We start from the raw sequence: 19,485 nt of genomic DNA, 5'->3' as shown, positions 1-19,485 counted from the left end.
CTCTTCTCACGCCACTTGCAGCTTGCCTCGACACTCTCCCCTGACTCATGGGCGTGGGTAGTTGCAGTTAGTTGGTCTCAAGCCAACAGTGCTTGGGAATCGGCCACCTGCAGCCAAACTGCAAAATACGAACGTCTTGCAGCCAAACCACCGCAAGAAGAACCACAAAGTACTGTCATCAACTGTACAGGGAAATTAATTGACGTTGCTATCCTATCCATACTTAAAAAGGGACTGAATTTCGCACCAACACCGACAACATTACCAACAGAACAATTCATCAGCGCGGTGGAACAGGCCGATCTTGCACTTCCACATGATGCTGCAGAGGAAATACGATGGGAAACATGCCATGTAGTCACCAGGGTGGCTCCTCTGGAGCCAAACATCTTCAAGGAAGAGAGGAAAGCACTGAAGCGGCTCCAAGAAGATGCCTAGACTGTCGTCCTCCTGCCAGATAAAGGGAATTACCCTGTACTGTATACAAGCAAAAAAACGTATGAACTATTAGAAGACAACACCTACCGTAGAGTCAAAGATGATCCTACCAACAGAGTAAAAAGGAAGACTTCTGAGCTTCTCCAGCACACTTTCGAAGATAAGAAGATGATGATGAAACTTCGTCTATAAGCAGCTGCACCTCCTAGACTACACGGACTACCTACAGTCCATAAGGATGGATTGCCTCTCCACCCAATTGTAAGCATCATTGGAGCAGCAACATATGAATTAGCAAAACATCTGATGTTGATACTCAGTCCCTTTGTGGGCAAATGTCAGCACCACATCAGAAACTCCGCGCATTTCGTCCAACAGCTCCAGAACTTCCGATTGAGCCAAGAAGACCTTATGGTTATCTTTGATGTGGTATCCCTCTTTACTAGGGTACCTCTAAGAGACTCCCTAAGCCTCAAAGAAGAAAAAATCAGACCAACAGTAATGAAAGTTTTCGAATTCGTACTTACGTCAACATACTTTCTGTTTGATGGGAACTGCTGCAAACATACAGATAGAGTAGCGATGGGCTGTCCGCTATCACCAGTAGTGGCCAATAGTTTTATGGAGGCTTTTGAAGAAGAAGCTCTCGAGTCAGCAGCCTACAAGCCCTCTTGCTTTTTTTGATATGTAGACGATACATTCGTAATCTGACCTCATGGATGACAACGCTTCCAAGACTTTCTGCAGCATCTGAACCCACTGCACCAGAATATCAAGTTCACGATGGAGGTAGAAGAAAACAATCAGCTTCCATTTCTGGATGTGCTCGTCAAGCGAAGACCAGATGGCACACTAGGACACAGCGTCTATTGTAAGCTGACACTTACAGATTTGTACCTACATGCCTCCAGCTGTCATGCTCCTTCACAGCGAGAGGGTGTTCTAAGCACACTGGTGCACAGACCACATGAAATCTCGGACTGTGACAGCCTAGCAGCTGAATTGCACCACTTACAGGCCGTGTTCCTCATGAACGGTTACAACAACTGGCAGATAAAACGCGCCTTAATACCGAAGAAGACGAGACCGCAGCCTTCCGAGGATGAAGACCAACCGGTTGCGACATTGATCACACCATTTGTCGGGAACACATCGGCAAAGATCGGCAGAATACTCAGAAAATATAATGTCAAGTGTGCGTTTCGCCCTCCATCCAAAACAAGAACATTATTAGGATCAGTCAAGGACAACTTAGGACTCCGGAAACTGGGAGTTTACAGCATCCCTTGCCAGTGTGGGAAAATGTATATAGGCCAGACCATCTGGACAGTACAGGAGAGATGTAGTGAACATAAACACCACACAGACAACACACAGCCGACCAAGTCCACTGTGGCAGAGCACTGCATCTCTCATGGACATGACATGAACTACGATGGCACAAAGGTGTTACAGCAATCGAACACCTTCTGGGATTGTCTCCTCAAAGAGGCAGTGGAGATCCAGCTGCGTGACGAACTAATAAGTAAAGACAGCGGTTTCCAGTTAAGCAAAGCCTGGGGTCCAGCTTTGAGTATGATTAAAACACAACGAAAGTCTACATGGAAATCCGCTCCTGTCAAGACACCCTAAGAAGATGAAGCATTGTCACCATAACAGCAGAGTTTCGCAAGGAGCCGTAGCCACGGAAGGACTGTGGCCCATGATCTGTCGTGGGGCGATGCGCTTCCCCCACCACCCAGTGCCACCCTTCTCCCACCACTGGCCGCAGACCACTCGGAAGTGCCCAGACAGAAGCTGCAGGAGAAGGGTGGAGATTATATAAAGTCGGCATCCATCACAGAGCAATCAGACACCAAGAATGCCTGAAGATGGCAAAAAGTCAGGTTGCCGAAATATCGCGCCTTTTGGACGATGCTACCTGGCTGAATACCTGAGAAATTTTCAAGATTTCTGTATGCTAGGAAAACCTCAGATCACAAAAAAAAGGTGACACACCACAAAGGTCTTAACCAAATGGGGCAAAAATCGGTAGCTGTGATGTATATATAGAGATAAACAAATGATTACTCTTACAGAAATATTGGATGATTTATTCAAGAGAAAGAGCTTCACAAATTGAGCAAGGCAATAACATGTTGGTCCATGTCGGGCACTTATGCAAGCAGTTTCTTGGCTTAGCATTGATTGATAGAGTTGTTGGCTATCTGCTGAGGGATATCATGCCAAATTCTGCCCAGTTGGTGCATTAGTTCATCAAAATCCTGAGCTGGTTAGAAGGTACTGCCCATAATGCTCAAAAAAGTCTTAATTGGGTAGATATCTGGCAACCTTTCTGGTCAAGGTAGGTTTGGCAAGCATGAAGGCAAGCAGTGGAAACTCTCACTGTGTATGGGCAGGCTTATCTTTCTGAAATGTAAGGCCAAGATGGCTTGACACATAGGGCAACAAAATGGAGCGTAGAATATTGTTGACATACCATTCTGCTATGAACGTCAGACCATCACTCCTTGTTATCTTGCCGTATGGCAGACAACAGTCAGGTTGGTACCCCGCCATTGTCTAGGGTGTCTCCAGACATGTCTGTGCTGGTCTTCAGGGCTCAATTCAAAGCAGAACTCATCAGTGAAGACAGTTCTACTCCAGCCAATGATTTCTAGGCTGACGGCATAGACAACCTTGTAGGTGGGCAACTAAAACTGTGAGTATTCATCTTGGGTATTAATAATCACTTCAGTTGATTTGGAGAAGCAAGCCCTATGATACAATTTGTTTTGGATCCATCAACTGTATTGGAATTTGGCAGTTTTTAACCCATGACATACTGTCTTTTAGCAGTATTTTGTATTTGACAGACAACTAATGTTGGGAAAAAGATTCCGAGCTTTTTTGCTCTAATGTTCTAATCATACGTCACCTGAAGATGTGGCTTTAACGCCATGAAACTGGTAGTGGTACAGTAATAAAGGTCCAAACTACAATGGAAGTGATTATTAATACCCAAGATGATGACATAGAATTTAATCCACGTTGTGACATAATCTAATGCTGAGAAAGTATGTGCAACCTTGTTGTCTAGTCTGGCAGTTAAGTATAGATGAAAATGTACTCTCCAACATTAGAATTTGAACAAGCTAAGCGTAGTTATAATACCTTTGCAGAAGAGTGTGAGAATCTCTTTAATTTTCGTGTGTTTTCTGTCAGAGAAATGGAGCACTTCTGTTTTCCTTTTCATTAAATTCCTTTTATTACATAATTGCAAATATCCACAAAGTGGTTTCCATATAATTTATCCTATCTCTAAAATCTGACCAGTAAGCTAACGTAGGGTATTATTTTATTACCCTCCTAATTATTATTGAACTTGGTTTTCTCTTCACTCATAGGTTTATTTTACATTTCATTTTAGAAATTACTCTTCCATAATTATAACCTTCAGTCATGTCAGCACAGTATGATATACACAAGCGCACAAATGGTCTGCCCACTGCAAGATTTTCTACTGGATTACGGTAATGAAGATGTTTCTTCCACAGCCATCAGGGGTGCCATGGTAACATGTAGTCTCAAGTATCACATGGTGCCTCCAGGGATGTTTTTCATTCTTTTAACTCACAAACCAACATGAAAACTGCTACTTGCCTGGTACCTCAACAGCTTCTTGAGATTTTATCTTTCAGTCACAGTATTCTGATTCATCAAAAATACATATGACATTAGCCTTAATTACTGTTGTTATAAGAACAATAGTTTGTGACACTTTTGTATCCTCTGCTTTATAAATAGATGTAATAACAGCATATAGTTGGGTTGTTTTGGGGAAGGAGACCAGGCAGCGAGGTCATCGGTCTCATCGGATTAGGGAAGGACGGGGAAGGAAGTTGGCCATGCCCTTTCAAAGGAACCATCCCAGCATTTGCCTGGAGCGATTTAGGGAAATCACGGAAAACCTAAATCAGGATGGCCGGACGCGGGATTGAACCGACGTCCTCCCAAAATGCGAGTCCAGTGTGCTAACCACTGCGCCACCTCGAACAGCATATAGCATCATGTCTGAAAACTCAATGTAACAAAGAGACATGTTTCAGGTGTGAGCCAATGTATTTGCTTATTTCATTACACCATAATTTCAATAGCTTTACAAAAATATCTCCTATGATAGTAGAGGTTGTATTTTCTATTGAGGATCTTATTTTTTGTTTTTTATTGGCAGTAACGGTTGCAAAAAAAGATTCGGTTAGTTCATGGAAATTATGTTTATGTTTCTCTGCAGCTTGACTTTAGTCACCAGTGCAGTTTATTTCACTATTACAAATAAAATATGGTAGTTAAGAAGTCAACTGTGTTTTGCTAATCAACTCTGTCTATGTTTCATATTGCAATGCTGCAACTGTTCTACTTCACAGGAAAGAAAACTGACAACATGTAAAACAGCTATAGATATGTCTGACTGCTCACCATAGTGTGCTGTATATTCACCTAAATTTTTACCTACTGCAAAGAAAAACCAAGAATCAAGAAAGGGAGCAAGCTGACTATAGAAGTGGGTGCAATACATGGAACACTTACAAGTCTTGAAAGAAATTACTGCATTGAGCAATGTGTATAAATTACTGTGTTGTCTATGATTGTACATTTTAAGAAAGTTTCGACTCAGTTTCAACAAAGTCTGTACTAACAGCCTGTGAGAAATATGGCGTTGATTCAACTTATCATAGTATACTGAAGAACACGAACACTGATGACCCAACACATTATGACCACTGCCCACCACAAGACTGACTGTCTGCCAGTGGCGTTTTGCAGATGTGATGCATTAAGGGAAGTATAGAATCAGAGCAGAGGTGAATGGGGAGAGGTTCTAGCAACGAAAAGGGCTGCAAATGGGGAACTGGGGCAGGTCTGATGAAAGAGTACAGTAGTGATGCAGAGACAGGTGTTTTGGAGCACATCATTCAGCGCACATTGTTGAACATGAGGCTTCACAGTAGACAACCCCTACCTATTCACATGTTGATCTAACAGTATTGTCTATTACAATTGTTATGACCACAGGATAATTGAATGGACCCTGCAGCAAAGGAAATGGGTCACCTGGTCAGACAAATCATGTTTCTTGTTGCACCTGGTTGATGATTGTGTTGGGATACGCCATCATCCAGGCAAACGACTGCCCCGAACATGCACTGTGACATGAACACATGTCAATGGTATCATTATGCTTTGGGGGACATTCCCTTGCACTTCCATGGGGACTGCAGTGATAATCAAAGGCACCATGGCATCTGTGAACTATGTAAATTTTCTTGCAAACTGTTGCAACACTTCATGCTTGATCTTTTCTCCAATAGTGATGGCATCTTCCAGCACCATAACTGTCTATGTCACAAGGCCAGACTCATGCTAAAGTGGTTTGAGGAACACGATAGTGAATTCATGTTGATGTCTTGACCACCAAATTTACCTGCCTGGAACACAATGAAACATCTGGGAAGCTATTGTGTGCCCACAAACTGGCAGCCCATAATTTGTGGAAATTGTGTAATGTGTGCACGGATATCTAGTGCCACTTACCTCCACAAACCTACCAAGGACTTGTCGAATCCTTGTCACTGAGAATTGCTATGTACAGGGTTCTAAAGGTGGACCAAAGCACTATCAAACAAGTGGTCGTAATGTTTTCATTCATCAACGAATGTTACAGCTTCCACTAGACGTACAGAGCAAGAGCAATGTAACACTATGGTACAGTCTGTGAACTCACAGTGTGGAGAAAATCTCTGTCCAGTATTTGGTTTTCTGTAGTTCTCATAAATTCCTCAAAGCAAGTACTGAGATTTTTTGCTTTTAAAAGAAGACCAATTACTTTCTCCACTCTCCCCAATTTTACTTCTTAAACTTGTGTTCGATCTTCTCTAATGATGTCTGCCCCGACAGCTGAGTGTCAGCATGACGGATTGCCGTCCTGCAGGCCCAGGTTCGATTCCCGACTGGGTCAGGGATTTTCTCCGGTCAGGGACTGGGTGTTGTGTTGTCTTCATCATCATTTCATACCCATCTGGCTCGCAGGTCGCCCAATGTGGCGTTGACTGTAATAAGACCTGCACCAAGGTGGCCGGACCTGCCCCGTAAAGGGCCTCCCGGCCAATGATGCCAAATGCTCATTTCCATTTTTTTTCTCTGATGATCCACCAACAGAACATTAAATCCTATTTTTCATATTCCTTCCACTGCACATTGTCAGAATAGTTGGAAATTCAGAATTGAAAGAGAAATCAACAAGTAAATTCCATATCAAATATAATCCTAATCACCAAAATTATTTGCAGTAGTCCTAGAGGAAGTTTTCAAACCCTTAAATTGGAAAAATAAACAATGAATATGAGCTGTTGGTACATATGTGAACTACTTTCTTTTTACTGACAATTTTCTAGTTTTCATCTCTAGTGCAGATAAACTTTAACAAGTAAAGGAATGGTGTAATGGAGCAAGTTTGAAATTAGAATGCAAAATCGTTTGTAATAATCCAAAATTAATGTATAAGCAAAATTACAAAAAGTAGGTAGCAAAAGTTAAATATATTGTCACAAAACCAGCAGATGAGTTTTTGTATTTAGAGCAACAATTGGACAGACAACAAAAGTAAAAACTGAAGAGCAAAAATTGGTTGGAGTATTTTTATAAGCTAGACATAGTTTTCAAAACTAAACTGTCCATGTGCCTGAAAATGAAAAATTACAATCAGTATGCATTACCAGTTTTGACATATGAGAATGGGACAGGGACTTAATGCAAAAAGCATTCGAAGACAAAGGGTTGATCAGTGGGCGTTAGAGACACGCATGTTTGCAATTACAAGGAGAGAAAAATGGACTGGGGAATGAACTGAAGTGGAAGAGAGAATGATGACTGTATTGAAAATGAAATAGAGGTGGATTGGATCGGCAGCCAATGAATGAATGAATGAATGTTAGGTGGACCAAGAAAATCATAGGTTAGATTTTAAGGGATAAGAAAAGTTAGAGAATGGGAGTTGGTGAAAGGTAGCCGGATGACATTAAAGAAACTTGCAGAACAATTATAAATGTCAGTAGCTAAGACCATAAAATACTGAAAAGTATAGATGAGGCTCTTATCTATCTTTAAGAGCAGACACATTAAAATGCCTTATGTCCTGTCAGTTTTGGAATTGGTGGAATTGTTTGAGTGGTGGAGGTTGATTAAAGAATGGCTTGCTCTTGGATGTTCTGCTGAATAGTTGTTTCCATTTTATGCACATCAGTTCACACTGCATGGTGGAGATTGATTTGCAGTAGACACAGTTTTCTTGTTGTTTCTGGCTTAAGCCAAATGTTTTAAGAAAGATACTTTCTTTCGTTAATTTTACATGTGGTGTAAAAAATTATGTTGTATTCAATAGGCATTTTGAAGACTCGTTTTAAAAATTAATTTGTATGTAGGGGTCTTTTCATTGTGCCTGCCTGCAATTCAATTTGCCACCTTCATGGTGATTGGCAACCTATCATTTTTGTTATATGTTGAAATTTGTTTAATAGTATTTAAGATTTTTTTAGTTAGACTTCTGCATATTTATAACATTTATAATTATATGAAGCTGGTCTTTCTGGAATGAAATCAGATTTATATCCAAAGGTGTTTAGTACTTTATGGTGACATTGATGTTGAATATGACAAGTAAATGGTCCTTTAAAATTTCAGATAACAAAGCTAAGGTTTACTATGGATTGCTGAAAGAACCAGACATTCAATATCTACCAGTTGAAGAAGAAGAAGAAGCTGATGCAGATAATGCTGATAAACCAAAGAAGAAGAAACCAAAGAAAGATCCTTTGTTTTCCAAAAAAGCAAAATCAGACCCAAATGCTCCGCCACCTGATAGGATGCCTCTTCCAGACCTGTAAGTACGTTTCTTTGTTAGTGAGCTTATATGCACTTATTGCAGTCATTTATATCTCATTATATATTTTTATGACTTGGAAGATGATTTGATCAGAGTGGATAATGTCCTGAAAAGAGGTTTCATGATATCCAAAATCAAAACACAGAACTAAATATTGTCAGATTAAATCAGCTGATGCTGAAGACTTCATGTTAGGAAACGAGACACTAAAAGAAGAAGACAAATTTTACTGCTGATAATATAAAGTGTAGACTGGAAGGAAGCAGATGAAAAACAAGACCAGATTAATTTGCTTGGTGTTAATGAAACTAAATATTGTGTGATGATTGTCAAGTAAGAAATCCTATGTTTGTCCTTTATATGTAATCTTGAAATGAACTTTGGAAATTGAACGTCAATGAAATTATACATCTCAATCTCATTAGTTTCTCTTCACTCTCAGTGGTGATTTACATCTTTACAGTAAATAAAATATTGAGATATTTGTTCTAGATTAGGCTTAATAAAACCAATTCTTACTAAAAAGGCATTCAATAAATGATACCAAGATTCAGTCACAACTTTGCCATGTTATATATGATATGTTGGTCTTTCTGTCTCATCCTGTCCAATAAGTCTCCCCCAACCTGGGATTTTGGGCGATTTTTCCATAACTCTCCCTATTTCCTGAACCTTGCCAATCCTTTTCCTTCATCCCTCTCTCTTCCTCTTGTACCCTTCTGCCAAAAGAAGAACCACTGGCTCCAAAAGCTTGCACATTTCGATATCCTTTATATGTGTTTTCTCTTGCTGCCACTAGGTAAGTTGATTTTTTTATCTATACATATTATACAATATGATAAATTACATTTGCATTTTTAAACCTCAGTCATCAGGTCTTATCATTTAATGTTTTGGGTTCCTGAGAGAGATTGTTTGCGTTAACCTTCTGTAACAGTATAAACATATTCAACAGCAGTGTTACCATGAAGTACTAAACATTTATGTTTATAAATCTGATTTCATGTCAGAAAGACAATGTTTAGTATAGGTGTCTTACTAGACACTGTATAAATCATAACAAATATATTCAGTCGCTAAGGTTTATAATTCTGTTTGAACAGAGGTATAAACCTTAGTGGCTGAAATCAAAAAATATTAATGGCATTTAGAATTAAAGCATTACAGATATCCTGTGATTTTTTTCCCACCTAGTACTTCAGTTTTTTCAGCCATGTTGAGTAGTATCTGCTAATTCAATTATTTTATACTTGCACCTTCTGACAGGTAAACTCTGAATATTGGATGAAGCCTTTTTCAACTTGAGTGTCTCTCATGGCACTAAAGAACAGAAAGAACTAAGTGTTAAAAATTATGTAGGTGTTCTAGAGAAAGTAAAATGGAGATTTTATATATTTATTTAACGAGATATATGCAAATGAATTGCAGCAGTGTTGCTGACGAGACAAGAAGAAAAGGCAGATAAAAATACCATCTGTACCTAAATTGTAACAATAGAAAACTGTTGGTAGAATGTAATATATTTGAATAAAAGCTCATAAAATTAGTAATTAATTTGGAGAGATCCACTTCAGTTGTACTAATATTTATCCAACCCGTGACTAGTTTTGAGATTTTAAAATCACATCTTCAAGTGTATGAAATTATAGTATTTGGTAATACATAACATGTGGTCAGGCAAGTCAGTGCAAGGGTTCCAATCATTGCAAGATGGCAGAAACTGTCCACTGCTGGGCAGCCATATGGTAGAAACGCCAGACATTACTGTAGCAGCTGGTGTTCCTACCGTGCGACTGCCCAGCGGCAGAGTGTGTCCACCAACATGAAATGATTGGAACTATTGCACTGACTGGCCTGACCTCATGTTGTGTATTACCAAGTACTATAATTTCCTACACCTAAAGATTTGTGTATCAAACAAAATTTATGCCTGGATTGAGGATGTTATCTTGGATGGCAAGTCATCAACAGAAGTAGGAGTAACTTAAGGTATGCCCCAGGAGAGTGTGATGGGATCCTTGGCAACAGCAGTGTTAATAACTTCAGACTTGCAGATAATGCAGTTGTCTATAGCGAGATACTATCTGAAAACAGCTGCACAAATATTCAGGCAGATCTTGAAGAGATTACAAATTGATTCAGTGATTGGCAGCTTTTGTTAAATGTTCATAAATGTAAAATTATGCACTTTGCAAAAAACAATAGTCTGAACAACAACATCAATGCCTCACAATTGGAATCAGTCCAACAAGTACCCGGCATTAACAATTTGTATGGATCTGAAATGGAATGATTACATAGGCTCATTTGTAGGTAAGGTATGTTGCAGACTTCGGTTCATTGGTAGTACTAGGCAAAAGCAATCAGTCTATGAAGAAGATCCATGTGACGCATCCTGAAATACTGCTCAGATGTATGGCACACATAACAAATAGAACTAACAGGTAATACTGAATGTATACAGAGCAGGGCAGGGCGAATGGCCGCAGGATTGTTTGGCTCATGGGAGAGTATCACAAAAATGTTGAAAAACCTCAATTGGCAGATTCTTGAAGATAGGCACCAATTATCCTGTGAAACCCTACTTACAAAGAACTCCAGAATATAAACAAAATATAGTCTTATCAGCTCTTGGACAGCCTTTAGCTAACTTTGCAGCTTTGGCCTTTTATATATGATTCCTGTCTCAATTTTCTATTTACAACAAAACTGTGGAATTTATGTGCAGAAGCTATGGACTTCATACTGGGCTTTGTACATAGCTTTCAACCAAACTACTGAGCAAGGTGGCGCAGTGGTTAGCAAACTAGACTTGCATTTGGGAGGACAAATGGTTCAAACATGCATCCAGCCATCCATATTTAGGTTTCTGTGATTTCCCTGAATCACTCCAGGCAAATACCAGGATGGTCCCTATGAAAGGGCATAGTCAATTTCCTTCCCCGTTCTTGATACCATCCGAGCTTGTGCGCCGTCTCTAATGACCTCATTGTCGATGGGACGTTAAACTCAATCTTCATTCCTTCCTTCTTTCCTTCAATCAAACTACAATTTTCAGGGTTACTTTGTGCTGGACTTTTTCTATTTGTTAAATGAATAAAAATGTGTATATACCATCGTCCTTATGAATTTTTTGTATTATTTCCAGGAAGGATGCAGACAAAGTAGAGAAGGCTAAGGCTATGAGAGAGGCTTCAAAACGGGTAACTTTAGGTCCAGACTCACTTCCATCCATATGTTTCTACACATTACTAAACTCTCATAGTATGTAAGTATCATAATCAAAAGTAAATAGCTGTTCTGCTACCTGTACGTATTGTTTTAAGTTGCTTATTTTCATATTAAGACGTTACTGCAAATAATGCCATTCAGATGGAGGTACGTTACACCCTTCTGTTGTGATATTCAATGTTTAGGAACCAGAACTGTTTCTTTAAGAACTAGACTGAAGAGAATAAAGACCCTAGAAATTTCACAACTTTGACATTGGGAACTCCTCCTATATAATTACTTACAAAAAACAGACCATGTACTATGCACTTAATGTATCTTTTTTTTTACCTCCATCATATCTGGTTGCAAATCACCTGCCCTCGTCAGCTTTTATATTATTTTTATGTTAACCCCCCCCCCCCCCCCCCCGTGCAAATAAATTGTGACAGTGTTTTCACTGATTGAATAACAACTTCGTTTATTAGTGATACTAACAATAGCAGATAACTTTATTATTTTTTGAATCTGAAATGCTTTATTTTTGGCTGTCAGTACTGTAGTTTTTAGTGAGAAATTCGACAATATTTAAGCCTATAAAATCTAACGAAGAACTGTGAAAAGGACTTTTCTAAAGTTGGAACTAGCAATGCTGGTGACACATTAAGTAGTAGTCCATTCATGGCAAAATCTTGCAGCAGATATCAGTGTCACATAATTGACATTTGAAATTTGGAAAAGGAGCCATCCCAAATGTGTGCAATAATCTACAAAGTGCTTGTCTTTCATGCTACAAAATAAAATGATTTAACTTCACAGAAAAGAACGCTACTGATTCACATGATTGTATAGTCTTCAGTGCATAAAACTTACTTCCAGATATTATATGTGGACACAATATTGCCTCTGACGTTCAACACACCTGAGTCAGCATTAACAATCAGAAGTCCAGTAATTAATATTTCTTAGATTCACGTCTCTCAGGATGTCCAGCAAACCTTGCAATCTTGAAAAATTGAAAAGAGCTGGAAATTTTCAAAATTAGGAAAAACCTTTAATTGTATTAAAAAAAACTCAATTTTTTAAAATTTTGTCAGTGTATCCAGTCCATATTATTATTATCCAATCCACATTATTATCAGTTTAAACCATATGCGATGTTTCAAATAGCACTTGAATATTCAAAGGAAAATCTACATGTTGTACACGTACTACCTGTTTGTGATCCAATGTGTACACAAAGATTTATGACTGTTGTATGCCTGTTGAGCTGTCACATGAGGCAGAGATCCAAGGCAGCTTACTGGTACTAGCACGAGGGCTGGGGAGAGTGGGGAATTCATTACTTCCAAGTTGGACACAAAGCTGCTATGATGGAAATAACACACAGAACTTTATAGAGCTGTTTGTGCACAATTTAGTACAATATCTGAAACTAAATTAACCCTGTTGTAACACTTATTTTAACAACTGTTAGATCATTGCTGTGGCAGCAGTCGAAAACAAGATGTCATAGTTATGAAGATTACCAACTTGTACTGATATATATTGAACATACCTATGGGACAGAACGACTGCTCAGTGGTAACAGACTGACATATTATTATGGCTGAAGAAGATAGCCTTTGGTTTACCTTCAGGTTATCCACCATCTTGTGTTGATAAATTGATAGCTTGTGAATCCTTGCATGGTCACCTCACTGAGCAGATGGGTAATAACCTTCAAAGCAGTGGAATGAATGCTTAGGCAGCCGGCAACCACAAGGTGACAAAAGATGCAGGGAAGCAGTGCTATGGTGGAAGTGACACACAGGAATAAAAAGCTTTCATGGAGGCACATATATAGAGATGTTCACAGTAAATGTGATGCTTATTTGTACTAATGGAAATAAATCAAGGCTGTTGTAAGAAAACTGTTCAGGTAGGAGCAGACGAATGACATTTTAAACATTTATGATTGTGTCTAATTTTACAATGTTAATTCAGTTATCAGTTTTAAGTAATTATTCACATCATCAATATGCTCACCTATTTCCATCTTCATTCGTTTGCAGCACTGCATGGCATTTATAATAATATTTTTCACTTCTCCCTTTGTTAATGGAGTTATAGATATGGATGGACCAAGAGTAGCTTCTTCATTCATCATTTTTCCACTCATGCGTCCACACAGATCAGCTTCAAACAAGTGACTGTTTACTGCATAATGACTACTTAATACAATGCCACACACTGTTTGAATTAAACCAAAAAAATGCCTTATTGCTCAAAGATATATAATGTATATATAGACAGATTTGCTACTAGAGTTGATTATTTCAACATCAACAAAAGTCTTTTCACTGATTCCACAATGCACATTCTTTGTACAAAGACAGTATGAAAAATAAGTAGAAGGATGGTGAAAGAGGAAAGGAGAAATGATTACTGAACAAACAAAAGCAAGCTGAAGTCAAAGAATTAGAAACGAAAAGAGTAAGTGTGTTGAACGAAACCTCAGAGATTTTGGCAGATATAGAAAATTTCAAGGAATGATTTATTCATCTCTATTGTGACAAATTTCTAGAGTTTGTTCATTTCAATCAGCAAGTAATAATGTAAGTCCACTGAAGAGCCAAAGAAACTGGTACACCTGCCTAATATTGTGTAGGGTCCCTGTGAGCACACAGAAGTACCGCAACACGATGTAGCATGGACTCGACTAATGTCTGAAGTAGTGCTGGAGGGAACTGACAACATGAGTCCTGCGGGGCTGTCCATAAATCCATAAGAGTAAGAGGGGTGGAGATCTCTTCTGAACAGTGTGTTGCAGAGCATTCCAGATATGCTCAACAGTGTTCATGTGTGGGGAGTTTGGTGGCCAGTGGAAGTGATTAAACTCAGAAGTGTGTTCCTGGAGCCACTCCGTAGCAATTGTGGATGTGTGGGGTGGCAAATTGTCCTGCTGGAATTGCCCAAGTCCATCAGAACTCAAAATGGATATGAATGAATGCAGATGATCAGATAGATCTAGACATGTCAGGGGTCCCCTAACACTGCAACTCCACATGCCCCACACCATTACAGAGCCTCCACCAGCTTGAACAGTCCACTGTTGACATGCAGGGTCCATGGATTCATGAGGTTGTCTCCATACCCTTACATATCCATCCGCTCGATACAATTTGAAATGAGACTCGTATGACAAGGCAACGTGTTTCCAGTCATCAACAATCCAAAGGCGGTGTGGACGGGCCCAGGCAAGGTGTAAAGCTTTGTGTTGTGCAGTCATCGAGGGTACATGAATGGGCCTTCAGCTCTGAAAGCCCATATTGGTGATGTTTCATTGAATGGTTTGCATGCTGATGTTTGTTTATGGCTCAGCATTTAAATCTGCAGGAATTTGTGGAGGGGCTGCATTTCTGACATGTTGAACAATTGTGTTCGTCATCGTTGGTCCTGTTCTTGCAGGATCTTTTTCTGGCTGCAGCGATGCCGGAGATTTGATGTTTTACGGGATTCTTGATAGTCATGGTACACTCGTGAAATGGTTGTACGGGAAAATCCCCATTTCATCACTACCTTGGAGATGCCGTGTTCCATCTCTCATGCACTGACTATAACACCACATTCAGACTCACTTAAATCTTGATAACTTGCCGTTGTAGCAGCAGTAATCAATCTAACAACTGCGCCAGACACTTGTGGTCTCATATAGATGTTGCCGACCGCAGCACCGTATTCTGCCTGTTTTTATATCTCTGTATTTGAATATGCATGCTTATATCAGTTTCTTTGGCACTTCAGTGTATGTGGGTAAAAACAGAATTTGTAATTTGTTATTTGATATTTTCCAGTATCTGTAAATCAAAATATAGTATTTAACATTTTATAAAAATTTAATTCATATCTCTGATTTACATTACTAAAGAAACATTTTGTAATTAGTTATAGATATTCTTATAATTACCAATACATACTTTTGAAAGAAAGGGTGTATTAGTGTCAAATTTAATAAAAAAAAAGGTGACATGGAAAAAATTGCCTTGAAAAAATTGGAAAATTATAATAATAATGAAGATTTTATTGTCTTTAGGCCATTACAGTAATTGACAACATCAAATGAAGTTACAATTTATAATACAGTGTGATAAGGTATTGACTACTGAAATATTTTAGCTTATATTACAATAAATGGACAGTGGGTCATCTTTGGATTACTGCATTTTACAGTTGAAGAATTCATTGATAACATAGAACGGGTGGGCAATAAACCATTCATGCAGTCTCGAATTTGAAAAAAATGACTGATTGCTGGACACCCCATCTCTGTAATTTATGAATAATGATTTGTTGGTGAAGTTATATTTGATGGAAGAGCCATTCGTCTTACAGCAGCGTAATTTCTCGCTTACCACACTGAAGCAGTTTTGAAATAAGTGTTATGTTTGAAACCCACTTTCATTTGAGTTTTGAAAACTTTAGTTTTTTATTTATATATTTGTTTATTTATGTTGTTGTTGTTGGTGCAGGGTCACAAGTGCAGAAATTGCAGAAGACTCAAGTCTCTTGGCAGTTGGATTTGCTGACTCTGTGATAAAAATCTGGACCCTTGTACCTCAAAAACTGAGGGCAATGAAATCAGCAGAGCAACTACAGGACATTGATAGAGAAGCAGGTTTGAAGCAACTATAAGATATTGAAATTCTTGACATACATTTGTTTTTTGAATTAATGGAATTTAATAAGACTTTTGCTTATTTGTGCGCCAAATGAAATTATCAACTTATCCAGAAATCAGAAACGTACCACCAGTAGTTCATACTAAGATAACTTCAAAAATATCGCATTGATAATTATCCCCCTCCCCTCCCCCCAGTTATGGTTTGTAATTACTATTCATTACTTTTACCCCTTCTTTCCACTGCTATCTTCATTTCTTCAAGCCTGTTCTTTTAATTAAATATCCATGTTAATTACTGAACCAAATGGCACCAGTGATTAAGGCAGTGTACTCACATTTAAAGGGAACAGGGTTCAAATCCCCACGTTGACATCCAAATTTAGGTTTTCCATAATTTCACTAAATCACTTACGGCAAAAGCTGGGATAGTTCCTCTGAAAAATCTAAAATGATTTCATTCGTGTCCTATGCTATCTTACATTCCATCTATGATGGTCTCACCATTGGTGGTATGTTAGACCCTAACCAGCCTTCCTTTTTTATCATGTTTATTTACCTTTCCTTTTTCATATTTTATGGGGTTTCACTTCTTATGTTAGTATCATCTCATTTTATGCCCACCTGTATGACATTACCACCAGAGCATTCAGTTATCAGTAGTTCTTAGCTTTCATAATGTGCACAGACCTTTGCCAAAGGTGTGTGTGGTGTTGAGTCAGGAAATGACTTTGACTGTTCAGTTGAACCACGATGCCACACTGTAGTTTGGAAAATTGACTTATTACAATGGAATCGTATGGTGGTGTATTAAGAAGCTGGCAAATAAGAAGCTGCTTCAGAACTTATGAAATGTTGTAGGACATAGGGAGATGGGTGTTTATTCAGCTGTCCATCAATATTAAGTGTGAAATCTGTTACCATAAAATCAGGTTTGTATCTCATTGTAGTTTGCAGTCGTAAATGACAGTGTAGCCTGAGACCAAATAGTTCCAAATGCTCAGTGTTCAAACTTCAAATCATCTTAGGATTTTTTCCCTACAGTTAACATGACTTTCACACATGGCACAGCGTGTGTGTGTGGGTTTGGGGAGAGGTATAGATTCTCTGAGTTTGCTGCTACAATGATATTCCATAGATTACATTTTTCAGCCGACAGATTATTAATGAAATTTTGGTATAAGTTTTGATATCAAAGGTAGGCTTTGTTCATATCTTCGCAAAACTGAAGAGATATGATTATACATATTTAGACTTCGTATCTCTGGCTAAAATTGCTTTTATCTTTGTAAAATCAGTTTTCTGTTCTTTTTGGTCTGTATAAAATAGCTTTTTTAGAGATAGTCAGTCATACTTTTATGATCCTTTCTCCAGTATAATTTTAAAGTTCAGCGACACTTTCCACTATTTAACAACATATATATACATAGTAAAAATAAACCTTGAGATTAAATTTTATTGGATCCTCACAGTAAATCACACACAGTATATTACAAGCAGTGGATCCCCTATGGCTTAGGGAATCCAGGTTGGAATATCAACAATGATGAAGGATGAATTGCTACTCACTGTAAAGAAACCTAATCTCAACATTGAAATCTGCCTCTCCCATTTCATACCACCATCCAATTATGATCCCCCTCCTACCTAACCACACACTGGACACCTTCCAGGAATTCCTTACCTCCACTGCGAGCTCCCCATCCTTCCCCAAGTCCTCTCCTGAGACACCAATCTTTCAGCAGATGAAAGGACAGCTGCACACGGCCTCAGATCCTCACTTAATCATCCTACCTGCAGAGAAGGTTCCACCACTGTTGTTATCAATCGTAGTAACTACCTGGCGAGAAGCCACTCCCAATTTGCGGACTCCCCCACCTATAAACTTTGCCAGAGTTATTCTATTCCAGAAGACAAACATAACTTCCAGTTCCTGCTTAAAGGAACACTTCTGGTGGTCAAAATTCTAGTTTGTGTGCACTCACAGCCATCTGCCAGTATATATTGTCCGCACTCTGCACTAGAGTGATTGAAAAACAAAACCTGTCACAAACTTGGGCAAAGTAGAAATTCTTCTCCGGATAGAGTTGTTATCAGTTCCACTTCTACACTAAGTGTCATGCTGCTTCACTCTGTAGCAGTGTCAAGTATGGGTCTCATGGTTATGAATGCCCCTAAAAGATTGAAATTAATGTTCTCCTGATTTTGTAATCACCAGATTGAGTGGGAAAAGAAAAATAATGTTGAGGAACACCTTAAATAAGAGATGTATTCAGTTCACAGGCAGGAAAATGCTGCTGCTTCTCAACAGAACAATCATGTGTTGAAAGCATAAATAGAGTAAAAAGAATAAAACAAAGACCATTTCAGAAGAAAACGCTTGAAATTTTTGCAAAAGCAAATATTCCTGTCAAAAAGTTTCTCAACCAGCACTTTCTTAGCAGTCAGTTTCAAAACACTGAGACGTTGTCTTCACAGATGTAGCGTGACAGGTGCCTAATCACTTAAAAAAAAAAAATAAAAAAAAATAAAAAAAAAAAAAACTGTGAATTTCAAAGACGGCAAGTCCTTTGGATCCGCCTTTTTTCCATTTTAGTTGTTCAGTCGAGCAGACACAGTTAGGGTACTTTCATTAGGTTGGGAAAGGTCAGTGAAACTATTAACAATGGTTGACAGTGGTTGCAATACTGAAATCAATGGTATCCAGGTGCACAAAGTTATCAGAGGTAGTGGAACTGAGCACATGTTTTGTTGGACAGCCATGACTGTGGCAGGGGATTTTTATTGGCGTCAGTTTGGAGAACACGGCTGGGTGAGAGAGCAGTTAGCAATGAGCAAAGGGAGACACTGTTTGGTGCGTTCTCACAGCAGAAGCCTAAGCCATAGGGGATCCACCAGCCGCAGGAAGCCGTGAGCCCGGAGCGGGCCATGGCGTATTGTCCCAGAAGCCAAAGGTAGAACTTTTTACGACTGCTTTAAGTTAGTTGCAACGGACCGAGGCACTGACAGTTGTTCTCAGATGAGGAGATGTGCATTCTGCCCTTTCTGCTGGGGTCCTCACAGTGTTTCCTGGGAACTGTCCTGTAAGATCGGTATCTGTTTAGACCTATGAAAAGATTCCACAGAAGCGGCCAAAATGGGATGGCACTGCAGGGTGCCCAGAGCTGTGTTGCTGAGAGAGTTGTCACCTTTTTTTTCAAGGCCACATAGGAACACAAGCCATTCTGTGTCCCACATATGCAAAATAACTGTGTGT

The 19,485-nt window shown here is 39.0% G+C and overlaps 1 protein-coding gene across 1 annotated transcript in view; it reads left to right on the top strand.

Annotated features, from left to right (window-relative positions):
- The window catches only part of LOC126457216 (transcription initiation factor TFIID subunit 5), an 80,159-nt gene that overhangs the window by 37,498 nt on the left and 23,176 nt on the right, over nucleotides 1-19,485 (top strand). The window contains exons 5-7 of the mRNA XM_050093336.1: nucleotides 8,158-8,356; nucleotides 11,508-11,627; nucleotides 16,081-16,226. Coding sequence (XP_049949293.1) covers nucleotides 8,158-8,356; nucleotides 11,508-11,627; nucleotides 16,081-16,226 — 465 coding nt within the window. The remainder of the gene's footprint in view (nucleotides 1-8,157; nucleotides 8,357-11,507; nucleotides 11,628-16,080; nucleotides 16,227-19,485) is intronic.

The sequence above is a fragment of the Schistocerca serialis genome, chromosome 2 (genome assembly GCF_023864345.2).
Source record: "Schistocerca serialis cubense isolate TAMUIC-IGC-003099 chromosome 2, iqSchSeri2.2, whole genome shotgun sequence".
NCBI lineage: Eukaryota > Metazoa > Arthropoda > Insecta > Orthoptera > Acrididae > Schistocerca > Schistocerca serialis.
Note: the sequence above shows the minus strand (reverse complement) of the source record. Positions and strands in the feature narration are given on the sequence as shown.